We start from the raw sequence: 22078 nt of genomic DNA, 5'->3' as shown, positions 1-22078 counted from the left end.
CTACCATAACCCGTACCTAAATATTTAAAAATCAAAGTTTATTGGTTGCTTACACAGATGTGCAGATGTTATCGCAGGTGCAGCGAAATGCTTGTTTTCTAGCTCCAACAGTCTAGCTATACACAATCCAAAAATAAATTGAGAAATATCAGAACGAGCAGTGTGTGTGTGTGTGTGTACTCAGCCAAAAAAATAAACGTCCTCTCACTGTCAACTGCGTCTATTTTCAGCAAACTTAAAGTGTAAATATTTGTATGAACATAACAAGATTCAACAACTGAGACACAAACTGAACAAGTTCCACATACATGTGACTAACAGAAATTGAATAATGTGTCCCTGAACAAAGGGGGGGTCAAAATCAAAAGTAACAGTCAGTATCTGGTGTGGCCAGATACTGACTTTTTTATTGCGCTGGCCACATCTGCAGTCTTCATGCCTTGTTGCAGCATGCCTAAGGCACGTTCACACAGATTTTTTTTTTTTTTAGTCATTTAGCAGACGCTCTTATCCAGAGCGACTTACAGTAGTGAATGCATACATTTCAGACATTTTTTTTTTCTGTGCTGGCCCCCCGTGGGAATCGAACCCACAACCCTGGTGTTGCAAACACCATGCTCTACCAACTGAGCTACAGGGAAGGCTAGAACAAATTCTTATTTACAATCACGGCCTACCCCAGACGATGAGGAGCCAATTGTGCACCTCACTATGGGACTCCCAATCGCAGCCTGGATTTGAACCAGGGACTGCAGTGACGCCTCTATACACTGAGATGCAGTGCCTTAGACCGCTGCACCACTCGGGAGCCCCAAAAAAAAAAAAAAAAATCCAATTTTTATTTGACCTTTATTTAACTAGGCAATTCAGTTAAGAACAAATTCTTATTTTCAATGACGGCCTAGGAACATTGCCTTGTTCAGGGGAAGAATGACAGATTTGCACCTTGACGAGGATTTGAACTTGCAACCTTCCGGTTGCTAGCCCAACGCTCTAACCACTAGGCTACCCTTCCGCCCCAGATGAGCAGGGACCCTAGGCATTTTTCAGAATCAGTAGAAAGTGTCCTAAGTTTTCATAACTGTGACCTTAGTTGCCTACCGTCTGTAAGCTGTTATTGTCTTAATGACCGTTCCACAGGTGCATGTTCATTAATTCAGAAGATAGTCCATATTATGGCAAGAACAGCTCAAATAAGCAAAGAGAAACAACAGTCCATCATTACTTTAAGACATAGTCAGTCAATAAGGAAAATGTCAAGAACTTTGAATAGTTTTTTTTTTTCTTCAAGTGCAGTCGCAAAAACCATCAAGAGCTATGATTGAAACTGGCTCTCATGAGGACAGCCACAGGAATGGAAGACCCAGAGTCACCTCTGCTGAAGAGGATACGTTTATTAGAGTTGTCAGTCTCAGAAATTGCAGCCCAAATAAATGCTTCACAGAGTTCAAGTAACAGACACATCTCAACATCAACTGTTCAGGGGAGACTGTGTGAATCAGGCCTTCATGGTTGAATTGCTGCAAAGAAACCGCTACAAAGGACACCAATAAGAAGAGACTTGCTTGGAACAAGAAACACGAGCAATGGACATCAGACCAGTGGAAATTTGTCCTTTGGTCTGGAGTCCAAATTTGATATTTTTGGTTCCAACTGCCGTGTCTTTGTGAGACACAGAGTAGGTGAACAGATGATCTCTGCATGTGTATTTCCCACCGTAAAGCATTGAGGCGGCAGGTAGCCTAGTGGTTAGAGCGTTGGGCATGTAACCAAAAGGTTGCTAGATTGAATCCTTGAGCTGACAAGGTAAAAATCTGTCATTCTGCCCCTGAACAAGGCAGTTAACCCACTGTTCCCCGGTAGGCCATCATTGTAATTAAGAACTTGTTCTTAGCTGACTTGCCTAGTTAAATCAATTTTAAAAATGTATGGTGTGGGTGCTTTGCTGGTGACACTGTCTGTAATTTATTTAGAATTCAAGGCCCACTTAACCAGCATGACTACCACAGCATTCTGCAGCGATACGCCATCCCGTCTGGTTTGCGCTTAGTGGGACTATCATTTGTTTTTCAACAGGATAATGACCGAACACACCTCCAGGCTGTGTAAGTTAAATAGCCCTAAGGGGAGTGATGGCGTCCTGCATCAGATGACCTGGCCTCCACAAATCCCCCGACCTCAACCAAAATTAGATGGTTTTGGATGAGTCGGACCGCAGAGTCCGCAGCCAACAAGTGCTCAGCATATGTGGGAACTCCTTCAAGACCGTTGGAAAAGCATTCCAGGTGAAGCTGGTTGAGAGAATGCCAAGAGTGTGCAAAGCTGTCATCAAGGTAAAGTGTGGCTATTTGAAGAATCTCAAACAAATCAAAATCAAGACAACGCAGGAGTGGCTTTGGGACAAGTTTCTGAATATCCTTGAGTTGCCCAGCCAGAGCCTAGACTTGTACCCGATCGAACATATCTGGAGAGCTCCCCATTCAACCTGACAGAGCTTGAGAGGATCTGCAGTGAGAATTTTATTCAAAATCATTGTTGCTAATGTATTCAGCACAACAAAAATAACCACATCCCAGCAGTGCACTAATTTATTGTAATGAAAGGCATTCTTTCAGCAATACTGTTAATTTTAGTGTTAGTATTTGCTTAAAGGAGTCATTATACCAGCAGGATATGGTCACACGGTTCCTCTTAAAACAAAAAAAAAATACACATTTTGATATAAAATAAAGTCAGTAATTCCAATTCGGTTTAAATTGCAAATATCCAGCAGAAAACATGACAACCAACCCATTATCATGTCAGCATACCTTTTGGTGCAGTTTAAAGTTCAGATTAATTAGAGGAAGTAAACCATACCAGTTTGGATAATATTCTCCAATGTGACAGTGCTTTTAACTCATATGGTCCACTCAAGATTTAATATTAGTCCCCTTACAATGTTGAGTTAAATGATGAACTGATCAAATATTTAATAGAATTTAGATCCACTTGGGTTTGAAATAAAGGAAAGTTCTCAGAAATTGCAACATCTGTACATTTTTTTTGTTTTATCCATCGGTGTCTCATCTTTCAACAGTTGAATATGAAGCAACACTTAAATGGAGTCGAGGTGTAAGTTACAGTACACTGGGTCATATTTTAACATTTAATTTAAACTGTCTCCATTCAGACTGTGGGAAATAAGGAGACAACTTTAACTAGTTCTTAAGGTATCTTTGCACACTGTTTAATGTGCCACAGTAACAACGCCCAAAAAGTAAAAACAAGTCTTAATTGAATCTATCAAAGTAAAGCAGAACGTTCACCTTCATTGTCATTTAAGTGATGGATTTTATGGGGCATAACACAGCAGAATAAATACAGAATTTGAATCAAGCAATGCCTTGAATGTGTTAAACAAAAATAAAAATCCACAATATCAAGAGATGCAACTTAAAGCCTTGTCATTGGGACAGGTTCTGGGTCTGTCTGGTAAATGCTGGTCAACACTTTGCCAGTCCTGGCCAGTTTCCCTGTCATATGGCGTGTAGGGGAATCGGTAGAAGGCATGCCATAGGGAGTCATGGGCTCTCCCCATCAGGGGGTGTGGTGGACTTTTTTGGGGGCAGAATAGGAGCACCGCCAGTCTCTTCAGAAGGTCTTCCGATGGATGGCACGTGCTCGGTCTTCCTCATACTCCTTCTTTGAAACCCACATCTTCTTGAAGGTGTCCAGTGACGCAAGGATGGAGCCCCTTAAAGCATACAACAGAGGATCATTACTGTCCATTACTCTGGAAACAGACTAATCTGCGTGTGGCTGATCACATGACATTACTTACCCTATCCACGTGGAGTAGAGTCGTTCTTGAGGTGCAGAGATCTAACAGAGTAAAACAGGAAAATAAACTGGCTGTGAAACAGCACAACTAGTTCAGAAATATGTTGCACCAACATTAAACATACTACATTGAAATTGCTGCTCAGTGCTCATACATTAGGTAAATACAGCGCCAAGGTTAAGGCAGCAAATACCTTTATTTTCACATCTTTAGGTGCCAACTTTTTTACTTCACTTAACAACCGGTCACCAAAACCTTTGGGACAGAAAAATAATTGTAAACAGGGAGAGTAATACAATTAGCCAATGCTGAAGGAGTGGAGTTTGTTTGCTACAGTCCTCAATATGTAATTGGTGGGACAGGACTCTAGTCCATACCTTTGAGGAGTGTGGAGCCCCCAGAGAGAACAATGTTGGAAAAGAGTGTACGTCGCAGGTCCATGTCGGACTTCTGGATGGCAAAAGCAAGAACTTCGTGGATTCCTTCACTCTCGTCCCCTATCAGGTCTGGACGAAAGAGGAGCTCTGGGGCTCTGAACCGAGCAGGGCCAATCTACAAAGGGGATAACAAGCTGTCAATTATTCAGTAAAATACAACAGCTTATGTTAATGTCAAAGTAAGTAGTAATATTTAACTTCCAGAACACAATCTTAAACATTTTGAGAATGTATCTAACTTGACTCACATCCAATGTGCTGCCATCAGGAAGAGTGTACTGCACCTTCTCTGTCTCCAAGGTCTCATCTTTTTGTGGGTTCAGTGAAAAGTAGCATGCTCTCTGCAGAGGTAAACAATTAGGGTGACAGGCGTCAAGGACAAAGAATGAAACGAATAACAGGACCGATTAGTGTCTTGAAGATGTATACAACTATTTGCCTTGACCCCATCAAAAATACTACCATTTCTTCATCCATACCTCTTTGATAGTGCGCACAACCTCAAACTCAGCTGAAGTGTGGAAGTCATAGCCTTCCTTGCGCAGTAGCAGGCGTAGGTAGCGTGAGACATCACGCCCAGCAATGTCGACCCGCATGATAGAGTGAGGGATGGCAAAGCCTTCATAGATGGGCACAGCATGGGTTACCCCATCACCAGCATCCAGCACCACTCCTGTTGTCCGGCCTGTGGCATATCTGCAATATCTCTACAGTTACTAATGCATTACATGTCATATTAACCTGGGGTTTCCTTAGTTGTCACTAGCTACCACAGCCATAGGAGAGGTTTTATGACCTATATGGCTGTGATAACTAGTGACGACCATTTTCCTCCTCGGGGAGTGAAATCTTTAAATGTACCGGTATGCCCAACATAAGGCTGGCAAACAAGATATCTAAAGGGAAAAACAAACTCACAAGCTTAATACTGCCTGCATGGAGATGAAGAGTGCTGGTACATTGAAGGTCTCAAAGAACACCTCTGCTGCACGCTCCCGGTTTTTACTTGGGTTCAAGGGGGCCTCTGTCAGCAACACAGGATGCTAAAGGACATTAGGAGAAATGCAAAAGAAAGTCAATGCAATGAAACAGTAAAAAAAAAAAGAAATCTAATTCATATTCACTTCAAGAAGCCCTAAGAGAGAACACCAGCTCTCATGATCAAATTAAAAGTACCCAGAATAAGTGTGTGTCACAGAAACCAGAGAAAAATACCTCTTCAGAGAAGGTCTGTAGTTGCTCCTTAGAGTACACATATTGCCAGATGCGCTCCATGTCATTCCAGTCCTTCACAATACCGTGCTCCATTGGGTACCGTACAGACAGGAGCCCCCTGTGTTCCTACAACCACATGGAGAGAGAAAGTCTTTGGAATAGCAGCCAAAGTACTATATTTTTTTAAAAATACAAATTTAGTGTTAATAACAGCCTACATATAGGCATACAGGCCCATAAAGCCCTTTACATTATCAGTGACACAGGGCCACAGGCATCGGTCTTAGAAGAGCACTGTACCTCTGCTTTTGGGCCAATGAAGAGATCTCCTTCCAGAGCACCTGCCATCACCCGAACATGCTTTGGACGACCCACACTAGAAGGTAAACACATGGATCATTTTACATTTCATTCAAACAAAGCATTTCAGTTAAATACATTTTAAGTATTTAATATTATAGTGTTGAGATGGCTGTAGTGTTTGATCTTACTAGTTTGGGAAGCAGTATTTGGGGATCTGGTCTCCTGCAAAACCAGCTTTAACAACACCGGAGCCCTGAAAGAGAAAGTAAGAAAATGTAGGTCCTTGCAATGTTGGCTACATATATTAACTCATTTATTATAGGGACTGAGGGCGTCTCTGTTCATCCTGTTTGTACAGTGATATCAGTCAGTAGTCATGAGACAGTGCTGAGGGGCAGCACACCGGCCTATTGTAAACTACTGTATCAGACCCCAATATCAATAGTAAAAATGCTGTTCCTTAATTCTTGTACTCTAATGCCTTGTATTGATTACGATCAGCAACACAATGATGCATAAGTAAATTATTCGTAATTTTATTTCAATGATGCTGCTATCAAGTAGCCTGAAGAGAAAGGCTGTTAATAATCTAGCCTAACGTTAGATGATGCGCTAGTTTCCTAACTCGTCCTTTCTTTCATAATTAACGTTAGCTAGACTTCTTATTTATAGCTAGCTGGCAAACTAACCTAACTAGTTGAAAAGTAAGATACATTGTTTTACTCTGTGAGCTCCCCATAGTTGGCATACTGCATAGGGATGGATTGGTTGGGGATGCAACCATCAAACGTTAGCTTGTTGTTAGCCTTGGTTATCACCCTTCCCATCTCACAATGCTAAAGCAGGTAGCTAACTAGCTACTGACTGAGTCGCAAAGCTAGTCAGTGGCTTTAGCAAAGATATTTGATCTCTGTAGCTTTAGCTAGCTAATCTTGTTAAATAACCATCTAGCCAATAAAAGAGGGGTTGCAAAAGGGTTTGCACTGGCTAATCAGCTAGCTAGCTAACTTTAGCTATAAACAAGACAACGACCACCACCCATTAACTAACGTTAGCGACTTTTCGGTTACCTTAGTTACCGTTACAATTACCAATGGTGTTGGCTACTTACATTATCAATGACCACAGGCTGATTTGCTATTATATCGTAGGACTCCATGGTGATAACCTTTATAGATATAGGTCCTTTATGAATCCTTTTTTCCTAGCATTGTAGTTAGCTGATTTCGCCTTGTTATGTGGCGCAACGATGCAGATATAAATGTATAGCTATATAGGCTCAGCTATTTCCGCCCACTCTATGTGCAACGATTAGAGCGTGGTTTTTGTGATGTTGTCGACGTACAACCACACAAGCCAATCGCAAGCCATTGGAAGTAAAACGGTGACGTATGAAGCTTAGCTAGCAACAATAGGGTGCACGCAGTGGTGTAAAAATACTTTAAAGTTCTACTTAAGTAGTTTTTTGGGGGATCTGTACTTTACTATTTATATTTTGTACTTTTACTCCATACATTTTCCCGGACACCCAAAAGTACATTGACAGAAATTGTCCAATTCTCACATTTATCAAGAGAACATCCCTACTACCTCTGATCCGGCGGACTCACTAAACACACACCCTTCGCTTGTAAATTATGTCTGAGCCACTCTCCAACACTCTGTCAATTAAAAAAAATAATTGTGCCGAATGGTTTGCTTAATGTAAGGAACTTGACATGATTTATACTTTTACTTTTGATACTTAAGTACATTTTAGCAATTCTATTTACATTTGATACTTAGGTATATTTAAAACCAAACACTTTTAGACTTTTACTCAAGTAGTATTTTACTGCGTGACTTTCACTTTTACTTGAGTTACTTTATAATAAGGTATCTTTTACTTTTACTCATATGACAATGGGGTACATTTCCCACCACTTGGTGCACGCACCCTGAAAATAAAAGCTCACCATTGAAACTGATCCAAATGGATACAAGTAGTGGAATAATGCCATATCTAGACCACTAGATAATGCTAAACGAGGTTGGAATGTTGTTATATAACTTAAAAATAATGCAATAATAATTAATTTCACTAACAGTAAAAAAAAAAAGAGAAAGATTTCAGATCCCTCTGTGGATGTATTAGACTGCATAATTGCATTGGGGGCAATGATATGTCCACTGTACAGCCAGCTTCACCTACTCGGTGACACCCACAGATTACAATTCCAAAGAGTTTACTCAAATATTATTAAGGTAATAGCTCTTAATGCAGGACCTGGTAGGACTACCCTGCAGCAAAGAATCAAACAAAAATACTTTCCATAGGCTGTGGGCCATACCTGTTTAACTTCTATTTTTTTCTTCTGAAGTGGGCTCTCTAAAAGCAGAGTGCATCAATGCTTCCCGTTGGAGCCAATGTTTCTTAATGTATTAACTTTTTTTTATCCTTTAATTAAACTAGGAAAGTCTGTTAAGAACAAATTCTTATTTACAATGACAGCCCACCCCGGCCAAACCAGGACAACACTGGGCCAATTGTGCGCCGCCCTATCATGGCCAGTTGTGATATAGTGTGGAATCAACCCAGGGTCTGTAGTGACGCCTCTAGCAATGAGAAGCAGTGCCTTAGACCGCTGCGCCACTCGGGAGCTGCATTTCAAAGTCGCGTGTACAGTTTCAGGATAAACAATGCATGTGCTTTGAATTCATGGCGATTTGTATGAGTAAATACTATCGGCTACAACAACGTACACACGATTATTGATCATGCGGATAGCAGAGCAGAGAAGATAGTATGAGACAGATTTAGACATTGCATATCATTTAACAGTTCCATTTAACGTCACACTGTTCCTTACGGCTGGGAATTGCCAGGGACCTCACAATACGATAATATCATGATACTTATGTGCATATATATATATATATATATATATAGCGATTCTCACAATTCTATATGCACTGCGATTTGACGTTCCAAACATATTTCTAACTTTATCTCTGCCGGAGAGAGACGAGGGAGCAAGAGCAAATTAGTTTTGATCAGTCAGGGGGAAAAAAGTGCTGAACACATTTTGGCTCCAACTAGCGTTAGCTAACGCTGCGTTTATTATTTAAATATATTTTTACACTCTTTGTAGTCAAATATAAAATATGTATATATTGTGATATGTAATTGTATAGACTTTCCCCCATCACTTCTGTTCATATATCTCATTTATTTGTTTCTCACAATTGTTTATCCCAGGAAAAGGGGATGGGTTTGGGTGGGAAATCTTGGTAACCTGGTTCCTGCCAAAAGATCCTAGCTGATACAACATTTTATGGGTGCACACTCTATTGGTAAGTCTGTACAGTCCACTGTGTACAGTGCATTCGGAAAGTATTCAGACCCCTTGACTTTTTTCACATTTTGTTATGTAACAGCCTTATTCTAAAATTGATTCAATTGTTTTTTTTCCCTCAATCTACACACAATACCCCATAATGACAAAGCAAAAACAGGTTTTTACAAATTTAGAAAACTTAAATAATACATTTACATGAGTATTCAGACCCTTTACTCAGTACTTTGTTGAAGCATCTTTTGCAGTGATTACAGCCTCGAGTCTCTCCAGAAATGTTTGATCAAGTTCAAGTCTGGGTTCTGGCTGTGCCACTCAAGTACATTCCTGCATTGTTTTGGCTGTGTGCTAAGTCGTTGTCCTCTTGGAAGGTGAACCTTCACCCCAGTCTGAGGTCCTGAGCACTCTGAAGGTTTATCAAGGATCTCTCTGTACTTTGCGCCGTTCATCTTTCCCTCGATCTTGACTAGTCTCCCGGTCCCTGCCGCTGAAAAACATCCCCACAGCATGATGTTGCCACCACTATACTTCACCGTAGGGATGGTGCCAGGTTTCCTCCAGATGTGATGCTTGGAATTCAGGCCAACGAGTTCAAACTTGGTTTCGTCAGACCAGAGAATCTTGTTTATCATGGTTTGAGTCCTTTTAGGTGCCTTTTGGCAAAATCCAAGCGGGATGTCATATGCCTTTTACTGAGGAGCGGCTTCCGTCTGGCCACTCTACCATAAAGGCCTGATTGGTGGAGAACTGCAGAGATGGTTGTCCTTCTGGAAGGTTCTCCCATCTCCACAGAGGAACTCTGGAGCTCTGTCAGAGTGACCATCCGGTTCTTGGTCACCTCCCTGACCAAGGCCCTTCTTCCCCGATTGCTCAGTTTGGCCGGGCGGCCAGCTCTAGGAAGAGTCTTGGTGGTTCCAAACTTCTTCCATTTAAGAATGATGGAGGCCACTGCAGAAATGTTTTGGTACCCTTCCCCAGATGTGTGCCTCGACACAATCCTGTCTCGGTTTTTGCTCTGACATGCATTGCCAACTGTGGGACCTTAGATCGACAGTTGTGTGCCTTTCCAAATCGTGTCCAATCAATTGAATTTACTACAGGTGGACTCCAATCAAGTTGTAGAAACATTTCAAGTATGATCAAGTGAAACCAGATGCACCTGAGCTCAATTTCGATTCTCATAGCAAAGGGTCTGAATACTTATGTAAATAAGGTATTTCTGATTTTATCTACAATAAATTTGCTAAGATGTTAACACTTTTTGCTTTGTCATTTATGGGGTATTGTGTGTAGATTTGTTGAGATTATTATAATTTTTTTGTAAGTACGTTTTAGATTTTAGCATGTAAATCATGGTGGGGCAAACCATTTTTTCTTCTTCGGAAAGCCACTACACAACAGTAAACAATACATTCATTTATAATGGCGACAAACGATGCCAGCAAACTGTTAGGGCCTACATAAAGCTGTCCCAACAGCAGAGCTTTCTTTCCAGCACAATGGAGTGAATCCTTACCACCGCTACACTTGGCTATCAGCGGAGCCTTGTCTGGCAGCGAAACAATTCATTCAGCCTTTACTGCCTTTTTAAAAAACATATGCCTGACCATATCTCCTTGGCATATTACATCATTTATGCAGCAGCATATAAAACATTTTTGGACTCGTTGTGCGCGCTGGTCCTTTGTGGGCAAATTTTGTCATCAAAGAAAAATGTTTATAATTCTGTGTTGGTGACCATTCAAAACATATTTTCCCAGTCTGACTTCCCAATTGCAAGGCTTGCGGATAGCTACTGTCACCGATTCCTTCCAAACAACTCATTGTTGAATTTGCGATTTCCAAATTGTCGTGTAATGTATATCTCCAATGGCCAATGAGCACCGATATGTTTTATCTATATTTTCTCTTCATTATTAAAAAAGATTTGCCAGTAGACTTGATTCATGATGATGACTGCTAGCTAAGATTGTGAAAGTAAGATGTTGACATGATCAGTCCAAACAAAGCTACTGTACACATAACATGATTTGACTACATTTCTGTGGTCAATGACCTTGAGCCTTCTTGGAAGGGCACTTCTAATCTATGGCAGGACACCGGAGGGCTCACGTTCTTGATGTCTCCCCTTACTAAAGGCGGGTGACGTAGTGTGACAGAACACTGAACTCACCTGCCCTGAATGACGGGTCGCCTCTTGCTGTAACATAACAAAATGTGGGAAAAGTCAAGGGGTCTGAATACTTTTAATATCTTGAGTCTGAGGAGGTCAGACACAAGATATGCACAATAGGCTGACTGGTGATCTAATGTGGTTCATTTCAGTGGTTTCAGAGACCTGCAATAAGAGCTATGACGCTAATATTTGTGTAAACTCTTTGGATTTGTAATCTGTGGGTGTCACTGAGTAGGCTGATACCCCATTTCATGGGCGCACACTCCATAGGTAAGGCTGTACAGTGCATACATGTATGCCCCCAATGCAATTATGCAGTATAATACATCCAGAGGGATATTATTTTACTGTTTATTGTAAATGGTATTAATTATTGTATTTATTTGTAAGTTATGTAACACTCCAACCTTGTTTAGCATTGTCTAGTCCAAATATGGTATTATTCCACTATTTGTATCCGTTTGGATGTTTTAATTGCTAAATTATTTTGAAGGCGAACAAAATAGACGACAACAACACAAAATGTCACTATCTCAATACTTGGAGCTCACTGTATGTTTCGACAAGCCTACACCACCACCACCAGATGGCACTGAAATACAATGTGGAATGTTGGACTTTACAATCAGGATAGTCTCTTCCTACAGCTGCTGTGGAGTGCCATACTTTCTTCTGGCGAGCAAGACTACAAATGGGATGTTTCACTTTTCCGACATGCAGATGTATCATTCAGGCCATTATATTGGCAAATAATATAAGCCTACTTTGAGAAATTTAGAGGAGATTATTATTAACTCTAAGAACATTTTTCTTAAACTTGCTATATTAAGAGTCCAAATGGCATGGTTATGCTCTTACAGTCTGACTGACAGATTCAATTTACTTTACATAAGTTATTATTTCTACTCTTCACATTTTGTGTGGACCAATGAACTCAACCTGCTTTTCCTCTCAACCACCACATGTAATGAGATGGATACATGTTTTTCTTTAAGTAGAGGCACTAGAGCAGTTGGTACAGTAGGAGAGAATATCTGTATTCTATAGTGGACACCCTATTACAAATGTGCTAAACAAATCTCAATTAAGTACAGAGCTAATAGTCATGGTCAGAGAAGCAACAAGGAATTGTCACTTTAATAATGTTTACATATTTTTGCTATACTCATTTGTATATACTGTATCTATTTATCCACAATGGCGCCGGGGGAAGAATGTTGACGTTTTGTGTTTCTTTGTGTTGTTTGTAACTTCTTTTTTTACTTATTTCATACATAATGTTGCCGTTACCGTCTCTAATGACTGAAAAGATCTTCTGGACACGATTACTCACCACGAACTGGCAGAATCCTTTTTTTCCTTTAACAAGTCCAACAAGCCCGATGTGAATGACATACTGCTTTCCTGGAAACAGGCCCTGATCCCCGTCATTTGCGTGAAGAGAAGGCGGAGAAAAAAGGGCCAGAGGGGGGGCTGCCTTCTGAGAATTCGTAGGCGATCAAATAAACCCCCACTGCCTTCCATTCTGCTAGCAAACGTGCAATCTTTGGAAAATAAAATCGATGACCTACGCGGAAGATTAAACTACCAAAGGGACATTCAAAACTGTAATATCTTATGCTTCACGGAGTCGTGGCTGAACGACTACATTTTCAGCATACAGCTGTATTGGCAGGATAGAACAGCGGCGTCTGGTAAGACAAGGGGCGGGGACTATGTATTTTTGTAAATACCAACTGGTGCACGATATCTAAGGAAGTCTCGAGCTATTGCTCGCCTGAGGTAGAGTATCTCATGATAAGCTGTATCTTTTAGGTTGTGGCCAAGAGACTTTTACCTAGAGAGTGTATCTGTTTTTTTCGTAGCAGTCTGCATACCATTACAGACTGAAGCTGGCACTTAGACCGCACTCAATGAACTGTATTCCACCATAAGCTGTCACGCTGGTATGAATGATTCGGGAGACAGGCGCAGGAATGCGTAAACTTTTTTTTTTTTTATTATACCAAAATTACGGCGTGCCGTGTAAGGGGACGAAAACCAAACAAACACTACACAAAACACAGGGTTGAAACCCAAACAAAAGAGCGAGGAGTACCTCGAATAAATAACACAAGCGCACAATGAGTAACACACGGGACGAGACCCGTAATCATCCAAAACACACAGCACAGGTACTCACACGCACCAACGGACATGGGAACAATAATCGACTGGACAATGGTAAACCAAGGACACACTTATACAGTTACTAATCACTGGTATAGGGGCCAGGTGTGCGTAATGAAAGTTCGAGGGATCCGTGACAGTATATGATCCGGCATTCCTCCGATGGCATTGAGTACACCACATCAGTCATTGGCTTCGTCAATAAGTGCATCGATGATGTCGTCCCCACAGTCACCGTACGTACATACCCCAACTAGAAGCCATAGATTACAGGCAACATCATCACTGAGCTAAAGGCTAGAGCTGCTGCTTTCAAGGAGCGGGACTCGGGAAGCTGATAAGAAATCCCGCCATGCCCACCGACGAACCATCAAACATGCAAAACGTCAATACAGGACTAAGATCGAATCATACTACACCGGCTCTGATGCCTGTCAGATGTGGCAGGGCTTGCAAACCATTACAGACTACAAAGGAAAGCACAGCCAAGAGCTGCCCAGTGACACGAGCCTACCAGACGAGCTAAACTACTTGTCACGTCCTGACCAGCAGAGGGCATATTGCTTAGTCTAGGTCAGGATGTGGCAGGTGGTTTGTGTTTGTTTAATGTTGGATGATTGGGACTTCCAATTGAAGGCAGGTGTGTATAGTTGCCTTTGATTGGAAGTCCTATATAGGTGTGTGTGTTTGTCTTTGGGGTTGTGGGGGATTGTTGTGAGCACTGCTGTGTTTGGTATAGCCTGCCACACCGGCACATTGTGAGTACCGTTCATTGTTTTGTTTATTGGTTTTCAGTGGATGCTCTACTCCTTTTGTTTTCAACATTAAAAACATGAGTATCCACACTTCCGCTGCGCCTTGGTCCTCTTTCACTGAAGACAACTGTGACAGAATTCCCCACCTACAAAGGACCAAGCAGCGGAAGAAGGCTGGCGAGGTAAGGGAGACCGAGAGGCACCCCCAAGAATTTTTTAGGGGGGGGCACAAGAGGAGTGTTGCGGGGCAAGTATGGAGCCCCAGGCCAGCTCCCCGCACTAGCATGGAGGTGCGTGGTCACAATCGGGTACGCCCAGTACCAGCACCACGCACCAGGCTTCAAGTGCGTGAACCCAGCCTCGTCAGTCAACAGTCGTCAGTGCGGCCCGCCAGTCAACAGTCGACAGAGCTGCCCGCCAGTCAACAGTCGTCAGAGCTGCCCGCCAGTCAACAGTCGTCAGAGCTGCCCGCCAGTCAACCGTCACCAGAGCTGCCCGCCAGTCAACAGTCGTCAGAGCTGCCCGCCAGTCAACAGTCGTCAGAGCTGCCCGCCAGTCAACAGTCGTCAGAGCTGCCCGCCAGTCAACAGTCGTCAGAGCTGCCCGCCAGTCAACAGTCGTCAGAGCTGCCCGCCAGTCAACAGTCGTCAGAGCTGCCCGCCAGTCAACAGTCGTCAGAGCTGCCCGCCAGTCAACAGTCGTCAGAGCTGCCCGTCAGTCAACAGTCGCCAGAGAGGTCAGACTGCGCTGAACTGCCGGAGTGGCCAGACTGCGCTGAACTGCCGGAGTGGCCAGACTGCGCTGAACTGCCGGAGTGGCCAGACTGCGCTGAACTGCCGGAGTGGCCAGACTGCGCTGAACTGCCGGAGTGGCCAGACTGCGCTGAACTGCCGGAGTGGCCAGACTGCCCTGAACTGCCGGAGTGGCCAGACTGCCCTGAACTGCCGGAGTGGCCAGACTGCCCTGAACTGCCGGAGTGGCCAGACTGCCCTGAACTGCCGGAGTGGCCAGACTGCCCTGAACTGCCGGAGTGGCCAGACTGCCCTGACCTGCCGGAGTGGCCAGACTGCCCTGACCTGCCGGAGTGGCCAGACTGCCCTGACCTGCCGGAGTGGCCAGACTGCCCTGACCTGCCGGAGTGGCCAGACTGCCCTGAACTGCCGGAGTGGCCAGACTGCCCTGAACTGCCGGAGTGGCCAGACTGCCCTGAACTGCCGGAGTGGCCAGACTGCCCTGAACTGCCGGAGTGGCCAGACTGCGCTGAACTGCCGGAGTGGCCAGACTGCGCTGAACTGCCGGAGTGGCCAGACTGCCCTGACCTGCCGGAGTGGCCAGACTGCCCTGACCTGCCGGAGTGGCCAGACTGCCCTGACCTGCCGGAGTGGCCAGACTGCCCTGACCTGCCGGAGTGGCCAGACTGCCCTGACCTGCCGGAGTGGCCAGACTGCCCTGACCTGCCGGAGTGGCCAGACTGCCCTGACCTGCCGGAGTGGCCAGACTGCCCTGACCTGCCGGAGTGGCCAGACTGCCCTGACCTGCCGGAGTGGCCAGACTGCCCCGACCTGCCGGAGTGGCCAGACTGCCCCGACCGTCCCGAGCTGCCAGACTGCCCCGACCGTCCCGAGCTGCCAGACTGCCCCGACCGTCCCGAGCTGCCAGACTGCCCCGACCGTCCCGAGCTGCCAGACTGCCCCGACCGTCCCGAGCTGCCAGACTGCCCCGACCGTCCCGAGCTGCCAGACTGCCCCGACCGTCCCGAGCTGCCAGACTGTCCCGAGCTGCCAGACTGCCCCGACTGTCCCGAGCCGCCAGACTGGCCGGACTGCCTGGAACGGCCAGCACCTGAGCCACCTCCAGGATAGGTGGGTTGGGGAGGGAGGGTGTAGCACAGTGCCGTCGGTGACGGCAGCCACCCTCCCTTCCCTCCCTTTTTGTTTAGGGGGTATTGTTTGTTGGTTTTGTTGGGGTATTGGGGATTTTCTTGTGTTTTTCTTTTTTAGGTGCATCCCGGAGTCTGCACCTTGAGAGGGGGGTACTGTCACGTCCTGACCAGCAGAGGGCATATTGCTTAGTCTAGGTCAGGATGTGGCAGGTGGTTTGTGTTTGTTTAATGTTGGATGATTGGGACTTCCAATTGAAGGCAGGTGTGTATAGTTGCCTTTGATTGGAAGTCCTATATAGGTGTGTGTGTTTGTCTTTGGGGTTGTGGGGGATTGTTGTGAGCACTGCTGTGTTTGGTATAGCCTGCCACACCGGCACATTGTGAGTACCGTTCATTGTTTTGTTTATTGGTTTTCAGTGGATGCTCTACTCCTTTTGTTTTCAACATTAAAAACATGAGTATCCACACTTCCGCTGCGCCTTGGTCCTCTTTCACTGAAGACAACTGTGACACTACTTCAATACTCGGTTCGAGACATAACACTGAAACATGCATGAGAGCACCAGCTGTTCCGGACGACTGTGTGATCAGGCTCTCCGCAGACGATGTGAGTAAGACCTTTAAACAGGTCAACATTCACAAGGCCGCAGGGCCAGACGGAATACCAGGACGTGTACTGCGAGCATGCGCTGACCAACTGGCAAGTGTCTTCACTGACATTTTCAACCTCTCCCTGGGAGTCTGTAATGCCAACATGTTTCAAGCAGACCACCATAGTCCCTGTGCCCAAGAACACTAAGGTAACCTGCCTAAATGACTACCGACCCGTAGCACTCACGTCTGTAGCCATGAAGTGCTTTGAACGGCTGGTTATGGCTCACATCAACACCATTATCCCAGAAACCCTAGACCCACTCCAATTTGCATATTGCCCTCACATATCCACAGATGATTCAATCTATTGCACTCCACACTGCCCTTTCCCACCTGGACAAAAGGAACACCTATGTGAGAATGCTATTAATTGACTACAGCTCAGCGTTCAACACCATAGTGCCCTCAAAGCTTATCAATAAGCTAAGGAACCTGGGACTAAACACCTCCCTCTGCAACTGGATCCTGGACTTCCTGACGGGCCGCCCCCAGGTGGTAAGGGTAGGTAACAACACATCCGCCACACTGATCCTCAACACATGGGCCCTTCAGTGGTGCGTGCTCAGTCCCCTCCTGTACTCCCTGTTCACTCATGACTGCACGGCCAGGCACGACTCCAACACCATCAATAAGTTTGCCAATGACAACAGTGGTAGGCCTGATCACCGACAACGACGAGACAGCCCGTAGGGAGGAGGTCAGAAACCTGGCCATCTGGTACCAGGACAACAACCTCTCCCTCAACGTGATCAAAACAAAGGAGATGATTGTGGACTACAGGAAAGAGGACTGAGCATGCCCCCATTCTCATCGACGGGGCTGTAGTGGAGCAGGTTGAGAGCTTCAAGTTTCTTAGTGTCCACATCACCAACAAACTAACATGGTCCAAGCACACCAAGACAGTTATGAAGAGGGCACGACAAAACCTATTCCCCCTCAGGAAACTGAAAAGATTTGGCGTGGGTCCTCAGATCCTCAAGGTTTTACAGCAGCACTATCGAGAGCATCCTGACTGGTTGCATCACTGCCTGGTATGGCAACTGCTCGGCCTCCGACCGCAATACACTACAGAAGGTAGTGCGTACGACCCAGTACATCACTGGGGCCAAGCTTCCTGCCATCCAGGACCCATATACTAGGCGGTGTCAGAGGAAGGCCCTAAAAATGGTCAAAAACTCCAGCCACCCTGGACTGTTCTCTCTGCTACCCCACGGCAAGCGGTACTGGAGCGCCAAGTCTAGGTCCAAGAGGCTTCTAAACAGCTTCTACCTCCAAGCCATAAGACTCCTGAACGTCTAATCAAATGGCTACCGAGACTATTTTCATTGCACCCCCCTCTTTTACACCGCTGCTACTCTCTGTTATCATCTATGCATAGTCACTTTTTAATAACTCTACCTACGTACATGCACAGATTACCTCGACTAACCGGTGCCCCCACACATTGACTCTGTACCGGTACCCCCCTGTATATTGTCTCGCTATTGTTATTTTACTGCTGCTCTTTAATTACTTGTTACTCTTTATTTCATATATATATATATATATATATATATAACTGCATTGTTGTTTAGGGGCTCGTAAGTAAGCATTTCACTGTAAGGTTGTTGTACTGTTGTATTCGGCGCATGTGACTTGTAAGTGTTAGATATTACTGCAGTGTTGGAGCTAGAAACACAAGCATTTCACTACACCCGCAATAACATCTGTTAAACATGTATGTGTATAGTATGTGACCAATACATTTGATTTGATTTGAATTCTACAGCTGTGGAACGTGTGTTAGTTTGCCCATAGCTTCGGGAATTTAAAACAAAGTAAGAGTACATTCAGTTGCATTCATGCAAGACAATTGACAATGAGACAATGCGTGTAATATCCTGTTGACAACTGAATAGGTTGGTCATATTCTTATCTCCAATAAAAAAAAGACATTCAATGTGTCTCTGTCTGGCACCCTGCTCATACTACGCAAACACACAAACCAGATAATCACCCCTATGGGCTATCTTGTTGATGTAATTGAAAGTACCGGCATTGAACATACCCTGCACACTATGTGGAGTATTATCCTTTATGAAATAGATTTGATAAGGTATTAATGGGTACACAAATGTGTAAAACTAATCCACTTCTAAATATAAAACTATTGTATAAGATGAATACTGTTCACTTTCAATTTAACAAGACAATTGATCTCTCAGATTTACACAGATTGAATTCACTCAATCATCTTGACAATGAGCAACTTAATGTGTAAAATATCAAATGAAGATACAGAACAATGGTTTTAATAGATTTTGTAAACATGGGACAACCTTAGTGTGGGATACAGTTACAACACAATTATTATATTTCGGACTAATCTTGGACATTTCAGACTATAGGTTTAGTTGGATAGGGTCTTTCATGGTCTTTTTAGGGGATATGGAAAAGTAGAGCTGGCTGTAGCCAGAACTGACCTGCTCACACCCTCATCTCCAGCGCCTGCATCACTCTCCGCCACATGACCTCAAACTGCACCATTTTGTTTCTCTCCATTGCCCAGACACTTTTAACATGTTGGTGATAAAGCATTTGACCTTTCCATTGTGTTAATAATGGAGGATTGGTTGATTTCCAGTTAAGTACGTGTTTTTTCAAGATGATTGATGAGAAAAGTATCGTACAACAACCTCACTGCACCCTCATATGCCATGTCTTGAAATATGCAGACAGACAGATTAAAAGTAGCTTGTAGAACAGGTTTTCACACAGGCAGAAATGCCCTTGTCTGAGACTTCTCTTCTCAAAGGGCTTTCCTCAGTCTGTAACGTATATTATGCTGTTTTAACACCATCTACAGTGGGAGGATGTAACCTAGTCTAGATGAGACTAGCAACACAGTTTGTAAAATAACCTTGGCCTAGAAATAATGTATAGCTTTGAAACAACCAGACACTGTTAGAGGTGATTTCTGAAGGGACAAATATACCCTGCCTATTCCCCTCCCCAATATCCCAATTTGTGCCACACATGAAAAAGAAACCTACATGCCAAGTGTATATAGCATGTATTGTGTTCCCTACAGATTATAGATAATAGCAGAAGCGCTGAAGACCCCAGTCGTACCTACCTACCTACAGTCATGGCCGAAAATATTGTCACCCTTGACCTTTTTTCAAATAATGCACAATTTCTTTCAGAAAACTGCAAATTAAAAAATTATTTGGTATCCACATATGTATGTCTTTGGTTTGCTGAACAAAACAAAAAAAATCTGAGTAATTTACTAAATCTTAGCTTATTCCACACAGAAATCCTAAAATGGCCTAGACAATATTATCGGCACCTTTCGAAGTAGTTAGAAATAATTAGATTTCAAGCAGCTGATTGTCCTTTACTTTGGAATTGAACTCACGTGTGGTGGTTGCAGGTGCCTGCAATATGAAAATCACTCATTCAACCAGTTTGAATAGAGAAAAGGACTCATTCTCCTGTTTTGTGTACTGCAATGAGCATGGAGAAAAGAAAGAAACCCAGAGTATTATCTGAGGAGGTCAGACACAAGATTGTAGCCAAGCATGGACAATCTAAAGGCTACAAGTCAATCTCCAGAGACCTTGATGTTCTTGTTTCTACCATTCGTAATGTTATCAAGAAGTTTAAGGCCCATGCCACTGTAGCCAACCTCCCTGGATGTGGCCGCAAGAGAACACTTGATAGAAGATTGCAGCGAAGGATTGTTTGAATGGTGGAGAAAGCACCTTGATCATCTACCACACAGATTCAAGCTGACCTTCAGACACAAGGTACGACAGTTTCAACTCACACCATCCGTCGCCAACTCAATAAAAGGGGGTTATATGGTAGGAGACCCAGGAGGACCTCACTGCTGAGAGAGATACATAAGAAAGCCCGATTGCAATTTGCCAAAATACACCTGAACATTCCAAAATCCTTCTGGGAGAATGTCCTGTGGACCGATGAGACCAAATTATAGCTTTTTGGTAAAACACCTGTTTACAGAACTAAATGAAGCCTTCAAAGAAAAGAACACCTTCCCTACAGTCAAACATGGAGGAGGTTCAGTGATATTTTGGGTTGCTTTGCTGCCTCTGGCACTGGGTGCTTTGAACGTGTGCATGGCATCATGAAATCAGGAGAATACCAAGGCTTTTTGGAGCACAATGTCGAACCCAGTGTCAGAAAGCTTCGTCTCTGTCGAAGGTCATGGGTCTTCCAGCAGGACAATGACCCCAAACACACTTCAAAAAGCACACAGGAATGGTTCAAGACAAAACACTGGACTTTACTGAAGTGGCCAGCAATGAGTCCATATCTAAATCCCATTTAAAACTTGTGGAGAGATCTGAAAACCGCAGTTGGGAGAAAGCACCCTTCAAATATGGAAAAAACTGGAGCAGTTTGCACAAGAGGAGTGGGCCAAACTGCCAGTACAGAGGTGCAGGAAGCTCATTGATGGCTATAGGAAGAGCTTGATTGCAGTTATTTTGACCAAAGGCTGTACTACCAAATATTAAGTCTAGGGTGTCAATAATTTTGTCAATAGCATTTCTGTTTATTTACTGATTTTAAATTAATATATTTAAGTTCTGGATCAAAAACAAAGTTTCTAATATTAACAGTGAAATAATATATATATATATACACACACACACACACACACAGTATGTGGACACCCCTTCAAATGATTGGATTTATTATCTATTTCAGCCACACCTGTTTCTGACAGGTGTTTAAAATCGAGCACACAGCCATGCAATGTCCATAAAACATTGTCAGTAGAATGGCCTTACTGAAGAGCTCAGTGACTTTCATCGTGGCACCGTCATAGGATGCCACCTTTCCAACAAGTCAGTTCTTCAAATTTCTGCCCTGCTAGAGCTTCTCCAGTCAACTGTAAGTGCTGTTATTGTGAAGTGGAAATGTCTAGGAGCAACAACGGCTCAGCTGCAAAGTGGTAGGCCACACAAGCTCACAGAACGGGCCTGCCGAGTGCTGAAGCGCATAGCGTGTAAAAATAATCTGTTCTCGGTTGCAACACTCACTACCAAGTTCCAAACAGCCTCTGGAAGCAACGTCAGCACAATAACTGTTCGTCGGGAGCTTCATGAAATGGGTTTCCATGCCCTAGCAGTCGTACACAAGCCTAAGATCACCATGCGAATCTGCATTTTGGTGAATGCCAAGAGAACGCTACCTGCCCCAATGCACAGTGCCTACTGTAAAGTTTGTGGAGGAGGAATGGTAGCAAGTCCCTGCAGCAACGTTCCAACATCTAGTAGAAAGCCTTCCCTGAAGAATTGAGGCTGTTATTGGGGGAACC

The 22078-nt window shown here is 43.9% G+C and overlaps 1 protein-coding gene across 1 annotated transcript; it reads right to left on the bottom strand.

Annotated features, from left to right (window-relative positions):
* Positions 1-2495: 2495 nt before the first annotated feature.
* Positions 2496-7105, bottom strand: LOC115200088 (beta-centractin). Its single transcript, XM_029762808.1, has 11 exons — positions 6890-7105; positions 5967-6031; positions 5776-5851; positions 5476-5601; positions 5179-5303; positions 4740-4956; positions 4509-4601; positions 4201-4375; positions 4017-4078; positions 3824-3864; positions 2496-3736 (listed from the first exon to the last, which is right to left on the bottom strand). The coding sequence occupies exons 1-11, from the start codon at positions 6935-6937 to the stop codon at positions 3634-3636; spliced, it is 1131 nt and encodes a 376-aa protein (XP_029618668.1). The 5' UTR covers positions 6938-7105; the 3' UTR covers positions 2496-3633.
* Between the last annotated feature and the right edge of the window lie 14973 nt (positions 7106-22078).

The sequence above is a fragment of the Salmo trutta genome, chromosome 9 (genome assembly GCF_901001165.1).
Source record: "Salmo trutta chromosome 9, fSalTru1.1, whole genome shotgun sequence".
NCBI classification, from domain to species: Eukaryota; Metazoa; Chordata; class Actinopteri; order Salmoniformes; family Salmonidae; genus Salmo; species Salmo trutta.
This window is presented reverse-complemented; position numbering and strand designations above follow the sequence as displayed.

Excerpts from the sequence above, each read along its gene's own strand:
- LOC115200088 (XM_029762808.1), bottom strand. The coding sequence starts at position 6,937 with ATGGAGTCCTACGATATAATAGCAAATCAGCCTGTGGTCATTGATAAT. Across the intron at positions 6,032-6,889 it reads AGCCTGTGGTCATTGATAAT|GGCTCCGGTGTTGTTAAAGC; the intron begins GTAAGTAGCCAA and ends TTTCTCTTTCAG. Across the intron at positions 4,376-4,508 it reads CTGATGGCAGCACATTGGAT|ATTGGCCCTGCTCGGTTCAG; the intron begins GTGAGTCAAGTT and ends TCCCCTTTGTAG.